Consider the following 17,833-nt stretch of genomic DNA (forward strand, 5'->3'; position numbering starts at 1 on the left):
ATTGCCTTTACTTACTAAATTATAAATAACTTTAAACGAGAAATTTATTTTTTTATGTACAGCAATTGCACTTTAAACTTAATATTTTTATCATTGTTTTGAGATTTTTTTTAAACGGTTTTTATATTGATGCCTTTTACATTTTTTATAAATTTTCTATAAGTGATTTGTAAATAGTTTTTTAAATTTTTAAACTTTTGCTTACAGATAAAACAATCAAATGTAAATGAATAAAATTGTAATTTAACTTGTGGTTGAAAATTAAAATGTATATTGGGACCAATGCCAAAGGTGAGTAAATTTGTGTAAAATTAATAATGTTTAGTTCTTATATTTATACTGTTAAATGTAATCTTATTTTTTTAAATGTTTTAGGTTTGACAAAAGAAATAAAGATTCCAATGCCATGGGGGTTTGTAGCAGCAAAAACCTGGGGATTGGAAACTAACTCTCCTGTTTTATGTCTTCATGGCTGGCTTGATAATGCCAATACCTTTGATACTCTAATACCTTTACTACCAAAAGGTAAGGATGTACATATCTTTAAGCAACAAATTGTGACATAATATTTAGTGAAGGAAAGTCTTTGACAAATAAAAGTTTTAACCTCTTTATTTAGAGTTTTATTATGTTTGTATCGATCTACCTGGACAAGGGATTTCTTCCCACTTAGCTCCTGGAATGTTTTATACCTTATTTAACTACACTGTCACTGTATATAACATCATGCAATGTAAGTGTAAAAATTTAACTAAAATTATCAAATAAAATTTTATATTTTTTTGACATTCTGAATTTAGACCTGGGTTGGAAAACATTCAGTTTGATGGGCCACAGTTGGGGTAAGACCTGAATTTTATGTTTATTATTAAGCCTAATTTTACCCAAATATTTTTTGTTTTAGGTGCCTATGTTTGTGCACAAGTAAGTAAAAAAAGGGTGATTAAAATTTATTATTTAGTTTAAACTTTATATTCATTTAAAGATTGCAGCAAATTTAAATGAAAGCATCGATAAATTAATCCTGATTGACACAGTTCAGACAATGAGCTTAAAAAATGTAAGTTAACGCAAAATTATTATTTAAATTCAATTCTTGTAGCAACTAAAAAATAAACAAAAATTTTATAATTTTTAATAGAATAAATCATTAAGCATTACAAGAGATAGAATTGAAAAAAGTGTAAAATTGGATGGAAAAGAATTTAAATTACAAACTTTTTCTGTGTCATCGGTATTAGAAAGGTTTTTATAAAACTTAAAAACTAATTAACAATGGTAAATTTATAGTATATTATAATCTGTATTTTTGGCTTTATTGTTGTAGAGTTTTGCCAGCAATTCCAGATATAACTAAAGAGGGAGCAGAAATTTTGTTGCAACGTGAAGCTAGGAATGGTAAATCCATTTTAAGTTTAAATATATAAAATTACAATTTTTGTAAACCATATGTAATGTTGTGGTTTAAACACTTTCCTTACTACATGGGATCTTAGGTTTAGATCCCACTGCTTTTATGCTGATAGTTTTAAGTTAGACACCATAAAAGTATGAATATCTGCCAAGCCATAACTTGCAGCTTGTTTAATTATCAAGTGATTATAATAAATAACATTTTAAACCGCTAAAACTAACTTAAGACTAGGCCGGGGCAACAACTGTTACTCTCTGTTAGGGCTTTAGAGGTGGCCTTATCACATTATGGATTATTATGTGCTATAAAATGATTGATTTAGGAATGCACACTAACCATACTGATCCCAGGCAAAGAGTTTTCAGTCAAATAGTTCTTTCTTCCAACAAAGAAGTTCCAGCTCAAATTGTGACAATTAAAGCTGAAATTCTACATCTTTTGTAAGTAAATCCTCCAAAAACTATATCTGTTGTTTACTTGGTGGTAAATTAATCATTTTTTTATTGTAGTTGCAAGCATGGCAGTGTTTTTCAAAGAGTGGAACCACTAAATGTTAGGAATTTATACGTGTCTTCATTTAAATCTAGTGGTGTAAGTATAAACAATAGTTAGTTGCAAATATTTCAATTTAAACTGTGTTATCAATTCAAGTTATAGTTATCCACAACCAATTTTAACAAGATTTTAGGTTTAATATACTCACTTGTTCTTTTTATTTTTTAGTTTAATCAAGTTAAATTTATTGATGGCAATCATTTCGTACATTTGTGCCAACCTGAAAAGGTAGCAGGTCACATCATTGAAATGCTTAGAAGACCACCTAGAAAAGACCTTAAACCAATTAAACTTATTAAGCCTAAGCTTTAAATTTTGCTCTGTGATATTATGCTTTACTTTTTAAATATTTGTCTTTTAATTAAACAGTAACTTCGCTTTATTAATTTGCACTTATTTTGTTTAATTTGGATTGTTGCAGTTAAATTGTACTATTTTAGTTTTAATTTTTCTCAAGTGCTATCAGAATTGTTCAATATCCCTTATGTGCTGTATTTTTATGTAATTTTGACCTCATTGAAATCTATGCAATAATTAAATTCCTTTTACAGATAAAGCAATTATAATTTTTATATTTAAACTTGTTCTAACTTTTGATTAAATTTGGGATGTATATTGGAACCACAGCAAGAGGTAAATGTTAATGTAATATATCATTTGTTAGTGTTTATTGGTATCACAATTCTTACCTTATTTATTTAATGGTCTAGGTTTAACGAAAGAAATAAAGATTCCAATGCCATGGGGGTTTGTAGCAGCAAAAACCTGGGGATTGGAAACTAACACTCCTGTTTTATGTCTTCATGGCTGGCTTGATAATGCTAATACATTTGATACTCTTATACCTTTACTACCAAAAGGTGAGTCTATCCAAAATTAGACTAAAATAAGTGTTTTAAAAGACTGAATTATTTTGATAAAACCAAAATATCTTTACACAAATTACCCTTTTTCTACTTAAAGTTTTCTTTAAATCTGTAAATATATAAATGACAATTAAAAAATTAATTAATATATATATTTAAGCTGGCTCATTGAACTTTAGTTTTTACACTTTAGATTTTTATTGTGTTTGCATTGATTTGGTTGGCCATGGTTTATCTTCACATTTCCGAAGTGGAATGATGTATAATCATGTATACTCATCAGCTCTTGTTTATAACATCATGCAATGTAAGTCAACTTCTGTTTCTAGTTTTACAAGAGTCTGGCTTTAAGAAGTCTTGGCAATTTAATTTTTTTTTGTATATATCTTTATCTTCAATGTGGGAAAGTCGAATGCGCAACTTAAACATAGAGTAACTTCAGTTACTCTGACCCAGTTTTGAGTTGCCTGTGGCAGTTTGGGATATTATAGATTATAATTGCCCGATAATTATGCTGCTGATTAAGTGTTGGCTCATTTATAGCACCTTACTCAAGGCGCTACAGTTTAAGATCAGTGGGGATTGAGCAAACGACCCCATGTGTGGTGTAGCAAGTGTTCTTACCACTACACCACGCTGCCGGTAATTCAATAAATATATTTTACCAACTTAATATAATTGACTTGATAAAAATGAAAACTATCACTAAATTTTTTATGTTTTGTTCAAAAGTAATATGGTTGACATATTATTATATTTTCAGATTTTAAATGGAAAACTTGTAGTTTAATGGGACATAGTTTGGGTAAGTAAAAGACTTTCGTTGTTCTCAGGTGAATATTATTTTGCCTCATTATAAAGCAATGTTTAAAAAGGTTTAATTTACAACCTTCTTGGTGTTCATTTATATCTGTATCAACTAATTAAATTTAATTTTTAGGAGGGTATCTAGTTATGAGGGTATGTATTTATGTTATAAGCTTTTATAAAACTTTTCATGTATAAAGTTGCCTGATATTAAATGTTTAATATAGGCTGCCTATTTTTGTTCGGAACACATTGACAAAGTTATTCTGTTGGATTCTATGGGAATTTGGATTGAAAGTTGTGTAAGATTATTATTTTTCATGTTGACGTTATTATATTCTTTTTTATAGTAACTTTAACATTTTTTTTTATGTTTATATACAGATTTCTGTAGTTAAAAAACTAAGACGCCTAATTGAAAACCAAGTTAGAATTGAAACAAAGGCAGAAACTTCTCAAATGACAAAATCGAATGCTTTAAATAGGTAACATTACTTCATAATTTTCTAAAATTAATTAAATTTTTATGTGTGATTGTTTTTTAGGCTTCTTCGAACAATTCCAGATATTAAAGAAGTGGAAGCAGAGATTCTATTGGAACGTGGCCTGACAAAAAAGAAAGATAGTGGTAATATTTTATGTTTATCAATGTGTTTACTTATTGCTGATGCATCTTTTTTTAGATAGTTACATATTTAATCGTGATGCTAAAGCAATTTTTGGTATACAACATTTGTATGGCGGTGTGGAAACCTTGTTGTATATTGCCAAGAATGTGAAAGCAGAAGTATTGCATTTATCGTAAGTAATAAATACAATTTTTGATACATTCTTAAGGTGTTTTTAATATAGATTGTTTTTTTTAGATGTAATAAGGGAATGCATTATGATGATATTCCAAATTCTGAATTTAAAAAGGAAATGTTTTCTTGCTTTGACTCTTTAAAGGTTGTAAACATTTATCTTTAAAAACAATTTTTGAATCCATAGTAATTTGTTTATATTATGTTAATATTTTTTTAGTATCACAAGCTAGTAAGGATTGATGGCAATCATTTTGTACATTTGAGCCAACCTGAAAAAGTAGCAGGTCATATATGTGAAATGCTTAGAAGACCACCTAGAAAAGACCTCAAACCTTTAAAAATTTTATTAAATCAAAAACTATAATTTAATAAAAGATTTTTTTATGATATATGTTCTTAAACTTTTCAATTTATGCCTTTGTAACCTCAATATTAAGTTTATTGTTTTGAATTCTTTTCTGTTTCCGTGCAATTTTAATATTTACTTTGCTTAAAATTATTGTTATCAAAACTGATAAATTGAAAAGTTAATAGGCTAGGTATAAAACCTGATATTAACTAAATTTCATAAATATTTATATAGGAAAAATAATTAAAGTCTATAAATAACAAAATACAAAAACAACAACATCTCTATCATCAGTAAATTTCGATTACAGTGTTTCAAGTTCGACTCTCCTGTACCTGTATAACATAAAGTAAAGTATTACATATTTTTGCATTTAAATTATCAACAGCATATATTTAAATAAATATACTAACTTCGTCCAGATTGTCTTGTTAGATTTCTTTCTGAAAAATAAACTAGATCTCAATCAAACGTATAGCAGACTTAACAAACTATTTATTAATTTTTTTCTAATAAAAACAAAATTTTGGTTTTAGGTTATCGGAAGCACTATGTGGGGTCTTTAGTTCTATTCCAGGTATTATCTCTTGCTTGAGCTTGAATAGTAGTTAAAACAAGTAAAGGGAAAGTTATCCTGGCCCAGGTTTAAAAGTTACTTTAAGGGGATATGATATTATTCTCTTATTAACTCAATTAAGTTATCCAAAAAGTATTCTTACTTTTAAGTGACAATAGAATACTTGATTCAGCTGTTCCAAGGGCATTAAAAGCTTTCACTTTAAAGATCGTGTTGTTTTGTCGAATATTTCGAATTAATAATTTATTTCCCACGTAAAACTTTCGACCCTTTGACAGAGCACCCTAGAAAAAGAAATCACACACTTTTTAGATACGAAATGATTTATATTAAACTGTTATGCTTAATTTTAAAAAAACTAACTTGTAGAATATGTATTGTGTTTACTTTTTCTTGAACATCAGTTAAGTATTATATTATACAACACATTAAGCTATGTTTAATTATTTACCTCACTGCTTGTCCATAGTAACACGGGTTTAGGATACAAATTTCCAACCAAGTCGCTCTTGAGTTGAAGGATAACGTTTTCCCCCATTTCAGGCTTAGCAGGTTTTGTTACTATCTCCAACCATTGTGGTCTTGGAGGTCCTTTAAAATAAATATATTTTAAACTTAGTTTATTAAAGAATTATTGGGAGACGTTTAGATGTTGATTCACTTACTTAATATTCTCTTCGTTGACTCGACTTGGTCCAATGTTTCGTGTTGTGCAAGACACCCGTACTCAGCATTGGTATCAAAGGCTGGGTTTAAGGTCCAAAGTAAATAACTTGCACTCTCGTGTATCCGCGTTCCCTGGAGTTGAGCCTTCAAAAATTATAAATTGGTTCAAGACAATTTTAAAGCCATGTTACATTAGTTTAAAATGACCCAGATAGCTTTTTTAAAAAGTTTTGCAAAGATGTTTTTAGTCAGCAAAACTTCGTATTTTATAGTCCGAAATAATTAAGTTTTACTAAATATTTAGACAGTTCAACTAACGTTGATGTGGAGTATTGTGTATTTTAGTGACACTTTTCTTCCCTTAGGATTTCTCCAATCTGCAGGTACCACCATCGTTCCTGTTTTTAACGTTGACTTCATATTATCAACTGCACCTAGACAATTAAAATAATAACTTCTAACTTCTTATATTAGATTTATTTTGTGAGTTATTACTTAAGCTTGGTTGTCATTTAGGCTTGTGTTTAGAAGTTAAGGTTTAAAACTGTTATTGAGAAAACCTAATTTTTTTGATTTTTTACCTTTAGATTTCATAAGGTTTTCATTCTCGGCTAGCAGACTGTTTAAAAACTCGCTGGAATTTTCATGTTTTGTTTCCGTTATTTTAAGTCCATTTCTCGTAAAAGAAAGATTTACTGCTGGCTTAGATTGTGCAACCCTGCACACCAAGCTAAAATTATGGTTGAATAAATCGTTTCTTTCAATCGAATCGTGAACAGTGATTTCTACATCGGAAGGTGGAACTAGATAACAAAATTAGTTTTGTGTTTTTATTTGTTAGGATTTATTATTTACCTTTTAGCCTATTGCTTAAGATCAGCTCTAGCTCTTGGCATGTCTTACCTAACACATTAAGGTAAATGTATCCTATTTTCTCCACAATTCTTTTATTTATATAAATTCCAACATGACATTGATACCAACCATCATCATTCGGCGAAGCTGCGTCAATTTGTATTGCTGTGGGTGACCATCCACGAACGTTGTGCTCTGCTAAATGATTTACCTTGAACATAAAAGAATTGAAAATGTAAGATGCAATCAAGTATTCTCAAAACTTAAATTTAAGTTTCATTTAAAATGAGGTTTATTTTCAATGCATCCTATAGCGCAAAGGGCTTTCCAAGCTACTTTGCCATTTTGTTTCTTTTCCCTTAAAACTTAGTTTATACAATATACTATTTTATTGTTTTGGTTATTCATTTGCTTGTTAATACTCTTTTTTTAAACATACCTGTGTTATATTCATCATTGCATCATACGTCAATATTTTAACGTTGGTTCCATCTTCGAATTCCCTGTACCAAACCACTTCTCTTAACATTGCATCATTGCTTGCTGTAAACTGACAAACCAAGGTGACTGGTTGTTTGTTATTTACCACCAATGTTGGGTTGTCGGCTATTTTTAATTCCTGGTTTATTAAACTTATAGATTGAAGTGCAATGGGTTGACTTGGACTTTCTGATAAATGTGGTTGTTAAAATTATCCTTATATGTTTTAATTTTAAATCAATTGTAGTTAGTTATTATCGCCCAAAAGACACACACAACCATTTTCTTACTTGCACAACAAATACAACCGTTTAAACACTAAAAACTTGATATCAATGATAAAGCAAAAAGGTTTATATGAAGATATAAAGCTATCTTTTTAAGGTTCATCTAAGCATTTAATAAAATTTTACCAAACTTTGTCACCAATAACAGTTAAATGCCTACCTTCATGTAAAATAACAGCGTTTAATCCTTGAATTATACAGAACAATAAAATTAACTTCATTGCCTTCACTGTTATATTTAATTGATATTTAAAAGCTTCTGTTCAATAAGTTTTAATTTACTATGATTTCTTTAACTATGTTTCTATTATGTATAAAGTATAATTATAACAATTGCAATATCGTAAGATTGTTTAATTTGTTCTGAATTATAATATTTAATCTTCATATAAATTTTACTTATCTGTACTGGATTCTCTTCTACGGACCTTAATATATTTAAAACAAATTTTCTTTCGTTATTGTATTGGGTTTGAATGCCAATACAATGTTAAGTGGGTATGAAACGTTTATTATAATTTACAGGGATAATCTCCATACTTGCCATATGTCGATTTTGTAAGAGGTTATGATTTATAATACTTCTTGCAACATTATTTTTTCATTAACATTTACATGTTAAAAAAACCTTTAAAATAATTCTTTTAAATTTGATGTCTGAAGTAGATGGTTTGTTTTATTTAAAATTACTTTAGCTAACTTGAAAAAACTCTTTTGGATTAAATTTATTAACTAATTAATCAATTACTTTCTGTATTCTATTCTACGGAAAATTTTATTCCAAAATATTTTTAAATATATTTTCTTTAAAAATCATTTCTTTTATAAAATACTAAGTTTACAATTGCAAGATTGGTAAAATCCAATCGGAATAATGCATTGGATTAAGTCTCATTAAATAGTACTTAAAAAGATTTAGAGAAAAGAAGTAGATTATAAAAAAATTCTCTTTTTGCAATGTTGAATTTATTAACTATTGTTAGGCTTTTATTCTATTAATTAAAAAAATGTTTTATAATTTTAAAGGATTTGCAAAAATTTCGAAAAAAAATTTTAATCTATTTTTTTCTAATTGTAAATGCACCTATTTATATTAAATGTGCTAAACGTTATGCTATGCTAAAATTTAATAAGTAGATTTATAATCGTGCAATTATAATCAGTAATGTTTAAACCTTCAAAGTTAACTTAAGACAGGGTTAGGGTAACAAATGTTACCCCATATAGTAGAATCTTACTTTCTACGTTACAGATAAATAAATATAAAACATTTTTATTTAGTTTTGTATTTTTTTAAAGTTTAGTTTTGTACTTTTTTTTCACTGATGTCTTTTCCATTTTTAATACATTTTATTTAATTTAATAAACTATTTATAAGTATATACTTAGGGAAATACCCATTGCACGCCATTAATTTTAGAAAAAAAAATGAAAAAAAAATAGCATTTAGTTTGAAAATATATAATTTAAATACTTTTACAAGTAGTTACTTATTAATATTTTTTTTAAATTAAGTATAAAGAAATACTTCGTTTTTTTCGATGATTTTTATCAATTTGTATCCTGACCAAATTAGACTTTTTCGCATAACTTTAAAATTAAAAGTAATCAAGATATTGTTTAAATACGATTTAGTAAAGATTGTGTGACCTATAATATTACATTTAAACATACACAAGGTCCTTACGTCAGAAGGTAGGGTAGTAAAAAATGGTTCAATTTTTTTATTACCTTTTTTAAATATATTTTTTTGTTGGGATAGGTTAAAAAGTTAGAACAACAATATGGCAAATGCTACGCCAAAGTTTACCAAACTTGTAATTGGACACCTAAACAAAATTGCAAATAAACGTCCAAATTTAACCTACATCACCTCAGTCAACATTCAATTTTGTCCTTGGAACTTAAATGCAACTTCAACAAAGGAACTCTGGCTCAAATTGAACAGTGAAAAATGCAGAAGAACAAACCGAATGTGTAGATTTAAATCTGATGTTTTGCATGATGATTCTGAGCCTGTTGCGACCATAACTTTTACAGACGGCGAAAGACTTTGCTTGCATGGAGCTAATTTAAAGTGCAACGAAATGATGTACCATATTAACACGTTTTGTACTGACAAGAAAAATGCAGCCAAAGATGCACCAGAAGCGTTGTTTTAATTTAATATTTAATTCTGGTTTTCTTTGTTCTTTAAACAATTGCATATTGTTGGTAATAATCTTGTGAATTGCTGACACATTGGTCAACATTAAAATGTTTTGTGTTTTTCTTTATTTAGAACAAATTTGTAACTTAATAATTAGAAAAAATACAAAGAATGGACGCTAAACTGTATATTAAAAGAGCTGAAAAACTTGAAGAAGGTGCTTTAAAGTTAAGGTCAGCTTCGGATTGGGCCTACATTAAAACAATCGTAAGTTTAATCATTAAATATAATTATAACTTTGTGGTTGTTCCTGATATTAAATTAATGTTTAACTTGTTTAGAAAGGAATAAAAGTATACAGCAAAAAATCCCCCGATTTCAATGGAAATACGTGAGTCATATGTTCCTGTTTGTTGTTTGTATGTAAATATTTAAACAAGATTACTTCTAAAAAAAATTTTCAACTTGTGAACATTCAAGGTTTAAGTTTACTGGGGAAATGAATGCCCCGTTTGATACGATATATCAAGTAATGATGCCACCTGCTACTACAGAAGAAAGAATGAGTTGGGATAAAAGTATTTTCCACTACGAGAGATTAAAATCAATTTCATCAGTAAAAAATTATATTTTTTCACTTCCTAATATTAAAAATGTCTTTGTGAACTCTTGACTCATTCAGAGCCAAAAACCTATTGACTCATTAATTATAAAGCAACTTCAATTAATAATATCCCAGACTACCAAAGTTTACTACATACTGGGTTAGGGTAACATTAGGTATTTTATAGCGTCTTCTTTAAAGACTACAACATGGAAGCAGTTGGGATCAAATCTATGACCTCATGTTGTATAGCAAAGTGCCAGAATAAAAATACTATTTTTTATTCAGGACATGGCAATAGGATCAATAATAAGCCACCCTGCCGTTATGGGGATGATATCAAAGCGAGAGTTTGTCACTTTTTGGTATTTCAAAACCTATCCTGATCAATTTGCAACAGACGGTAAAAATTTTTTAAGATTTTATATCGATTAATTTTTATTTCTAAAATTTTTGAATTTGTTTTTAGAATATGGAAAAATGAGCTGGATTTTTGGTAAGTAGAAATTGTGAATATAAACGAAGAACAAAATCTTAAGCTCTGTTATGTTTTAAGCTGAAAGTTATGATGATTTCAAACCAGCAAATCCAGCTGATAAACTAGTCCGAGCACATAATTATCCAGCAGGGTATGCTGTAGCAGAGAATAAAAAGTAAATACAAATACGTAATTTTTATTACTAGAAATGTAAATATAAATTTCTACTGATATTTTGTTATGTAGGGACCCACAAAAAAGTTATTTGGAGTATTATATTAACTGTGATGTTGGTGGGATGTTACCAAGATCTATAGTTGAAGGAGCCATCCCATTACAACAAGTTAATTATATTGAGAGCATACAGAAAGAAGTTGATAGAAGATTAGGAAGATAATCTGTTACCAATTCAAATTAAGTAGTAATTTTTTTTCAATTATATAATCTAGTTTTTTTCAATTATAGTATTATTTTTTTTAGATCATACATTTATATTTTTAAGCTTATAATGTACAGCAATTATTTTACTTTATATTTCATATGTTTATTTTAATTTTTATTCCAAATTACATACATTAATTTTTAGAAAACTTACTTAAGTTTCATACCCTTTTATTCCTAGGAAAAATCATTTTAGTAAGCACTTCCAGCTTTTATGCAGACCTTTTTATCCATATATTTTTCCTGTATTTTACTACATTTTATATTAGCTAACATTTGTAAATATGGTTTATAAATATTTTTTTTAACTCAGCAAGTAACAGTAATTAATAAAGCATTCGCAATTTCTAAAACTACAGGTTTTAAAAGAAAAAAAAATGGTCTTAAAGCAGTGAAAAATATTCACCTAAAAAGAGCAAAAATATTTAGTTCGCTGTATTATCAAATATTGCATATAAAAGTAGTACAATTTGATCAGTAAAACAGGAATAACTCTTTTGTAAGTTTCTAAAACGTTGTCTAGCACCTTTACTACATATACAATACATGATGAGATAGGATGTAAGTTTAAACAAGTAAAGGGGTGTCTATAACTGCAACCCCAGCAGCTACTCCTCCATCATTGAATTCTTTTGATTTTGACCTTAACAGATGTCCTGCTGTGTAGTTCTCAACTATATTATCGCCCTTACTAAAAAAAATAAAGTATAAGTCAGTTACACCGGTGAAAAAAATTAAGAAAAAAAAAGATGAGAAAAAAATTATTTCCACAATTGTTTAACTTTTAAAGGTAGTAATTACTGTAGGTAAACAGTGTATCTTCCAAAATTGACCTGAAATAAACGCCATATATTCCCAGTTCGCTGACAACTTCTGCTCCGCTTGATTTTCCATTTGCAATAATAATATTTTTCGATGTTTTTGGGAATATTCTTTCCATTAGAATGTACTGCATTCGTTCGTCACTGTTTTCAGTTCCCTTCAAAACTTTAACCATGTCATCCTCATATAAGTTATTACCTAAAAATTAATTTATATTTTAGACTAGATTATAAACGAAATTGTTGATTAAATTTTTACCTCCCCCTTCTCGCTGTGGCTTGAGAACGTAACCACTTGGGTTTCTAAGTGCCAATTTAACTGCTTCATCTCCACTTTTATTCTAAAAAAATTTAATAGATCTCTAGTATAAATGGGATAAACAAAAGCTAGGTTGAAGCTGTTCACGATATTTTACCCTTTCAAGTGTATACAGGCCAGCAAACGTGCTTCTAAGTTGCTTTGCTATTTCTGGGTCTTTTATAAATCTTTCCACAACGCCAGGCTCAGCCAAAACTTGTTGAATTTTTTTCGATCCTGCTAGCTGGGTTCCAACACTTGGGGCTTTAACAGCTTTGCTCTTTTCAATATCAAGTCTAACTTGCCAGTGCTGTTAAAAATTAGTTAAGTAAGTTATGTGGATTGTTGGTGTTATGATATAGCTTACTTGCCTCTTCTGTTGTGTAGCTTTCAGGCATGTATGCAGTTCGAAAATAAACAATCGCCACTTCTTCTCCATCTCTGGAAAGAATTGGGTGATTTGTAAATTATTAAACCAGCAGCGTGGTGTAGTAGTTAGAACACTTGCTACACCACCATGAGGTCGTGGGTTTAATCCCCACTGCTCTCGTGCTGTAGCACCCTTGAGTAAGGCACTATAAACGGTATAAACTCCTGCTGAGCCAGAACTTAATCAGCAGCATAATTACCGGGCAATTATAATCTGTAATATCCCAAACTGCCACAGGCAACTCGAGACTGGGTCAGAGTAACTGATGTTACTCTATGTTTAGGTCACGCATTCCACCTTTCCACATCGAAGATAAAGATATATACAAAAAAAACATGTAAAGGATTAAATACTTACATAAATAATGTATTATCCTCTTTCAATTCCATATCTGTTACAAGGTCATCAAAATACTTTCTCCTTATTTTGATATCTGGGTTTATTAAATTAATTTGATATTCGATTTCACGTTGGTCAAAAATGTTGTTTTCTTCAGTTTGGATCACGAATATTACAACAGCGTTGGGGTTGCTATAATTCTCCCAGGCCATAACAAAACCCTTTGCAACTTGAATTGCTGCTTTATTATCTTGTAATTTATTAATGTAGCAACTAAGTTCACATTCTTTTAATATTCTTGAATAAAGTTCTTTAGCTTTTTGTGTTCCACATCCAATAAAGCTGACAGCCAATGTATTAGTTTCGATTTGCTTTGGAAGATATTCAACTTTCCCATCTACTTCTTTGCAGTTTAACATGTAATCTGATCGAAATATACCAAGTTCCATGCTCTGTAAATAAACACAACTTATAAATTTAAATGCAAAAACAGCTGAAATTTTTTACTTACATTTTTGTTGCTTGGTTGAATCTTCTCATATATTTCATACAATTTTTTTGTGAATTCATCGGACTTCATAACACTGTAGTTAAAAAAAATTTTAGTCATTACGTTGTAACTTAAAGTTAAATATTACTAAAATAAAATACTGTTATATTTCTTTATTCAAGTTTTACTTCTGCAAAGATGCTTTTATAAAATCAGCATCACGTCCAACTAAGAACAAAAGCTTGTTCATATGAGGTTGAATTTCTTTTAAAAATGATAAAATTTGGGCTGGAATTGGAGTAGGGAAAAGTGTGAATGGAAGGTGCTGCATTACCTATAAAAACGTTAAAGTTTAAAAGTAACATCGTCTGGTCATATATTAACAACTCTTAAAAGATGTTATCATTAAGTGTTAAAAATCAGAATATATCGTGTTTTTAAAGTTAAATATTTTGAAAAAAGTTTTTAAAATAAAAATACTTTTTCGTAATTTTCTTGCTTTTTTATCATAACAATTCCTCTAGAAATCGCGTAGTCGACTGCATTGTCCACAATTCGATCTATCTTGTTATCCTTATCATTAAAACATTCACAAAGATTGGTGTCCATTGTATTTTACACAAGTTTTTAGCAGAAAAAAAATAAAAAATGATGATTTAAAAAAAAACAACACGTTTGTTTACATTTAGGCGTGACCTTATTACCATGACACAGCAAAAATCACTCAACCGTTTTTTTAATATTTTTACTTATCCCCACTTATTGTACTAAAAATTAAGTATTGTAAATAGACCAATAACTGTTTTAATTTATTTTTAATAATAAACATATTATGTTAAACTTGAAAAATAAGTTTTAATACGTTTTTTTAGTGTCTAGATATATATAATCTTAAAGTATTTTGTCTTCTCAAACGCTTTACAGTACAATGTATATTCTGTCTTCATAATGATATTATGTTAAGGTTATTATAGATAAATTGTATCTTAGCTGCTTGTTAGTATATTTAAATGCGCAAAAGTCATACACAACCATCTACTTACTTGCACCACGAATACTAAAATACAATTTCATTTTGGATGCGTTTTCTGTACCTCTTTCTTAAACCAAACTATATATTTTAAATATAGGTTTTTAAGCTTTATGTTAAAATTAAAGGTAAGACATTATAAGAAACAGTTGGACTGAGTTATAATAGATTTTTTTAATGGTCAAATTCCAAAATAAAAAAAGGTCATGTTGTTAAATCTATGGAACACCCATTAGTATTTTAACATAAAGTATTTTATTACCATATTATTTTGTCCTCAGAGAAAACGTTATTATTTTGTCCTTAAATATTAAAGATGTAAATATCACTTTCGGTTGTATATTTTTAGAATTTTTTTATGTAAATTAAATGTAATTTTCCATATAAACGTGGGTTATTAGCAATTGATCTTCGATAAAATATTATACTCTAAGGAGTTATAAACTACAAATTACATTAAAAAATCCATAGTCTGTGTAAATTACACAACACAATTAACATTAAGCCAATATTTTTATATACCTGAATAAATTCTTGATGTTTTAATAAAATAAATTTCTCTCAACTGACTGTAATCCGTTTCGTTAAATGATTCACTTATTCGTTGAAAGACCGCCCACTTTATAAGTTTTGCTAATATAAACTATCCCATAATAGTCATCTATTTAAAGCCAGAAAATGTCTAGTCAATATTTTCCGTATACTTCTTTGTTGTTTTAGAGAGCTCGATGAAATAAGTTCAAGTAATATTAAACAAATAACTTAATAGCGTAGTATAGTTAGTATATAGAAAAGGCTACTATCAACAGTAAAGTAGAATGTTTTAGAATAACAAAGTTTTAGAATAACAAAGTTTTAGAATAACAAATTTTTTAGCATTTTTTTAACATAAAAATGCCTTAATTTAAATTCTCTACATTTTTAACTTATTATGTTATTTGGAAATATTAAAGGTCAATTTCTACGTGTTTAAAATATCTAAGATATTTAATACTGTTCGTGAGCGTAGTAATACTATTAAAAGGGGATAGTTTTGTATAAAAAACAGGTAAGCGATTGTTTAGCTTAAAGGCCACGATATTCAAACAACAATACTTTCCTACGCAGATCACGTGACAGTCCTAGTAAAAACAACAGCTTTTGTGTCTGATATTCTATAATATTCATCAAGTTGTGAGACTGCGTATCATTTCTACGCATTTACTTTGAATCGTACAGAGCTTTTAAATATCGATTAGCAGTGTCATAATGTCACGAAAAGGTTTAACTTTATGTTCTTTACAAAGTCGATAGTTTAGAATATCAGCTACTTAAAGAACCGAGTTGGTTTGCCTAAAATAACACGTTTTAAAACTAGCTTAAAATAGATAAACAGTTGGCAGGTTTTCACAAATTAAAAATAAAAACCAAAAACATCATGAATTTTTATTAAATTATGATTTATTAAATTTTGAATTAATTGATCTTGTACTTTTTCTATTAATATATATTTAACTAACTCTTAAAAAATGTGTTTTTAAAATATCAGGATGTTTTCAAGTATTTTTAAATATTCAGGAATGTAATTCTGTTTCGTAGTTTTGTAATTGTCGAAGTAAACAATTTACAGTATATTTAATCCAAAAGAAATATTTTGTAACTTGATATCTTACGAAGTGGACTTACTAATTAGATCGGGTTAAATTTCAGACAACATAACGTAAAACCTTTACGTTTTTAAATGGTCTTTATTTAGAGATTTGACATTTACTTTCTGCCGCATGTTTACCACAGGTTTAAATGAGTTAAAAACATATTTTTCGATGTTATATTAAAACTTTTTCGGTAAAATAAATTGGCAGCATTGATTTATTGACAATCCTTTAATTCTGTTAAAGAGGAAGTTAGTATTTATGTTTATATACAAGTTTGCAAAGAGGTGTAAACAAGTGTGTCGACAAGGTCTAATATTTGTATTGCAAAGAAAAGTTTGTACTTTTGCATATAAAACGAGTCTTTGCTTAAAATAGTACACCAATATAAAAAGCGCCATATGAACCGAAAGTTACTTAGGGAGATTTTTCTTTTCATTAAGTTTCAGAGCTAGACTTTGTTGTTTAAATTAAGTTAAGTTTCGATGTCTCAAATTCGGGTCGACGATAATTGCATTTTGCTTGGCTAACAAACCCTAAAACGAGTCGGTTACTTTCTAAAAATAGAGTTAAGTAAGTGGGATCGTTTTGTTTCTAATTGAATAAACTGTTCCGTGAAGTTTGTATAAAAGATTTAATGTAACTAAAAATGGATTTACTTGGCCAACCGTGGTAAATTGGTAAGTATAGTGGAAGATCAAAACGTGATTTGAGTGTTGATACAACGGTAATATGATATTAAGTATGTGTGCTTTTGATAACAACTCAAAAAAACATGTTTCTAATAATCTTATCGCATAAACGTGGTAACGGTAACGTACACAATATTAATATTAAATCTACTTACATTTTAGGTAAAAAAACACCGATTAAAATTAGGTTATATAACTTATATCAACATATACTTATATATATGAAATCGTTTATGATAAGTTGAAGTTATCGTCAAAACATGTCGTGCCAGCTCCAAATTCCGTGCCTTACTCTCCCCTTACTGTTATCTTGGTTGTATATAAATGTCACGTGGGTAAATAAATACAAATATCAAAACACACGTGCGAGATAGGGCTGCATACCTTGGGTAATTTCTCATTAAATAATAACAACACTCTGCCGTTTCTCACCAGTAATACGCGTACAAAGTTGGACAAAATTTGTAGTAAGTATTTTAATTTGTTTACATGCGCAGCTGAAAAAAAGTTTTGGCTATTTTTGTTGTTGCTTTCGCGCGGAATTGAATGAGAAAGAATGAGATTTAGTATATTCTCAATAGCTGGTTAATTTTGGGGTATATAAATGTTTTTACGCATAAGATTTACTTATAAAATTTATTTAGAATTTCGAATAAAATTTAAAAAGATGCTTCATAGAAAATTCAAATTTAAATTGATAAATATTACAGAAAAAAATATATAGATAGTTGCAATGTATAAATATAATTTGTAAAAGTTTTGTAATTA

General features: G+C 28.4%; 6 protein-coding genes across 7 annotated transcripts; 4 read left to right on the forward strand and 2 right to left on the reverse strand.

The window, feature by feature from the left end:
* Positions 1-152: 152 nt before the first annotated feature.
* Positions 153-2,492, forward strand: LOC145759268 (serine hydrolase-like protein). The gene is made up of 11 exons (XM_082573049.1): positions 153-291; positions 376-525; positions 620-733; positions 801-842; positions 905-924; positions 986-1,060; positions 1,142-1,245; positions 1,328-1,398; positions 1,737-1,854; positions 1,924-2,005; positions 2,138-2,492. The coding sequence occupies exons 1-11, from the start codon at positions 267-269 to the stop codon at positions 2,279-2,281; spliced, it is 945 nt and encodes a 314-aa protein (XP_082429175.1). The 5' UTR covers positions 153-266; the 3' UTR covers positions 2,282-2,492.
* On the forward strand, positions 2,474-4,913 carry LOC145759265 (serine hydrolase-like protein). Of its 2 annotated transcripts, none has more exons than XM_082573046.1 (11): positions 2,474-2,602; positions 2,680-2,829; positions 3,029-3,142; positions 3,599-3,640; positions 3,776-3,795; positions 3,870-3,944; positions 4,027-4,127; positions 4,188-4,270; positions 4,326-4,443; positions 4,509-4,590; positions 4,666-4,913. In XM_082573046.1, exons 1-11 carry the CDS (start codon positions 2,578-2,580, stop codon positions 4,810-4,812), a joined length of 957 nt encoding a protein of 318 aa, XP_082429172.1. In that variant the 5' UTR covers positions 2,474-2,577; the 3' UTR covers positions 4,813-4,913. The 2 variants fall into 2 exon arrangements, with proteins under 2 accessions (XP_082429172.1, XP_082429173.1); XM_082573047.1 differs by having other exon boundaries at positions 4,188-4,267.
* A 433-nt stretch (positions 4,914-5,346) lies between these two features.
* On the reverse strand, positions 5,347-7,883 carry LOC145759588 (immunoglobulin superfamily member 21-like). The gene is made up of 9 exons (XM_082573437.1): positions 7,823-7,883; positions 7,335-7,564; positions 6,944-7,106; positions 6,622-6,843; positions 6,359-6,474; positions 6,058-6,184; positions 5,826-5,998; positions 5,517-5,658; positions 5,347-5,393 (listed from the first exon to the last, which is right to left on the reverse strand). Exons 1-9 carry the CDS (start codon positions 7,881-7,883, stop codon positions 5,347-5,349), a joined length of 1,281 nt encoding a protein of 426 aa, XP_082429563.1.
* A 1,354-nt stretch (positions 7,884-9,237) lies between these two features.
* On the forward strand, positions 9,238-9,955 carry LOC145760585 (large ribosomal subunit protein mL53-like). The gene is made up of 2 exons (XM_082574506.1): positions 9,238-9,357; positions 9,425-9,955. The coding sequence occupies exon 2, from the start codon at positions 9,447-9,449 to the stop codon at positions 9,822-9,824; it is 378 nt and encodes a 125-aa protein (XP_082430632.1). The 5' UTR covers positions 9,238-9,357; positions 9,425-9,446; the 3' UTR covers positions 9,825-9,955.
* Positions 9,918-11,637, forward strand: LOC145760584 (stAR-related lipid transfer protein 6-like). The gene is made up of 7 exons (XM_082574505.1): positions 9,918-10,078; positions 10,153-10,202; positions 10,292-10,427; positions 10,704-10,818; positions 10,885-10,911; positions 10,972-11,068; positions 11,140-11,637. Exons 1-7 carry the CDS (start codon positions 9,983-9,985, stop codon positions 11,288-11,290), a joined length of 672 nt encoding a protein of 223 aa, XP_082430631.1. The 5' UTR covers positions 9,918-9,982; the 3' UTR covers positions 11,291-11,637.
* Positions 11,420-15,294, reverse strand: LOC145760583 (glutathione synthetase-like). Its single transcript, XM_082574503.1, has 9 exons — positions 14,193-15,294; positions 13,901-14,046; positions 13,734-13,806; positions 13,241-13,674; positions 12,825-12,894; positions 12,572-12,763; positions 12,415-12,496; positions 12,168-12,354; positions 11,420-12,025 (listed from the first exon to the last, which is right to left on the reverse strand). The coding sequence occupies exons 1-9, from the start codon at positions 14,319-14,321 to the stop codon at positions 11,902-11,904; spliced, it is 1,437 nt and encodes a 478-aa protein (XP_082430629.1). The 5' UTR covers positions 14,322-15,294; the 3' UTR covers positions 11,420-11,901.
* Positions 15,295-17,833: the final 2,539 nt, after the last annotated feature.

Source organism: Corella eumyota, chromosome 7, assembly GCF_963082875.1.
Source record: "Corella eumyota chromosome 7, kaCorEumy4.1, whole genome shotgun sequence".
Taxonomy (NCBI): domain Eukaryota; kingdom Metazoa; phylum Chordata; class Ascidiacea; order Phlebobranchia; family Corellidae; genus Corella; species Corella eumyota.

Excerpts from the sequence above, each read along its gene's own strand:
- LOC145759268 (XM_082573049.1), top strand. The coding sequence starts at position 267 with ATGTATATTGGGACCAATGCCAAAG. Across the intron at positions 1,246-1,327 it reads GTGTCATCGGTATTAGAAAG|AGTTTTGCCAGCAATTCCAG; the intron begins GTTTTTATAAAA and ends TTATTGTTGTAG. Across the intron at positions 1,855-1,923 it reads GCTGAAATTCTACATCTTTT|TTGCAAGCATGGCAGTGTTT; the intron begins GTAAGTAAATCC and ends TTTTTATTGTAG.
- LOC145759265 (XM_082573046.1), top strand. The coding sequence starts at position 2,578 with ATGTATATTGGAACCACAGCAAGAG. Across the intron at positions 2,603-2,679 it reads TATTGGAACCACAGCAAGAG|GTTTAACGAAAGAAATAAAG; the intron begins GTAAATGTTAAT and ends TTAATGGTCTAG. Across the intron at positions 4,271-4,325 it reads GACAAAAAAGAAAGATAGTG|ATAGTTACATATTTAATCGT; the intron begins GTAATATTTTAT and ends ATCTTTTTTTAG.
- LOC145759588 (XM_082573437.1), bottom strand. The coding sequence starts at position 7,883 with ATGAAGTTAATTTTATTGTTCTGTATAATTCAAGGATTAAACGCTGTT. Across the intron at positions 5,659-5,825 it reads TACTATGGACAAGCAGTGAG|GGTGCTCTGTCAAAGGGTCG; the intron begins GTAAATAATTAA and ends TTCTTTTTCTAG. Across the intron at positions 5,394-5,516 it reads TATTCTATTGTCACTTAAAA|CTCAAGCAAGAGATAATACC; the intron begins GTAAGAATACTT and ends CTACTATTCAAG.
- LOC145760585 (XM_082574506.1), top strand. The coding sequence starts at position 9,447 with ATGGCAAATGCTACGCCAAAGTTTACCAAACTTGTAATTGGACACCTA.
- LOC145760584 (XM_082574505.1), top strand. The coding sequence starts at position 9,983 with ATGGACGCTAAACTGTATATTAAAAGAGCTGAAAAACTTGAAGAAGGT. Across the intron at positions 10,079-10,152 it reads GGGCCTACATTAAAACAATC|AAAGGAATAAAAGTATACAG; the intron begins GTAAGTTTAATC and ends TAACTTGTTTAG. Across the intron at positions 10,428-10,703 it reads GATTAAAATCAATTTCATCA|GACATGGCAATAGGATCAAT; the intron begins GTAAAAAATTAT and ends TTTTTTATTCAG.
- LOC145760583 (XM_082574503.1), bottom strand. The coding sequence starts at position 14,321 with ATGGACACCAATCTTTGTGAATGTTTTAATGATAAGGATAACAAGATA. Across the intron at positions 13,675-13,733 it reads TTCAACCAAGCAACAAAAAT|AGCATGGAACTTGGTATATT; the intron begins GTAAGTAAAAAA and ends GTTTATTTACAG. Across the intron at positions 12,497-12,571 it reads GCCTGTATACACTTGAAAGG|AATAAAAGTGGAGATGAAGC; the intron begins GTAAAATATCGT and ends AAATTTTTTTAG.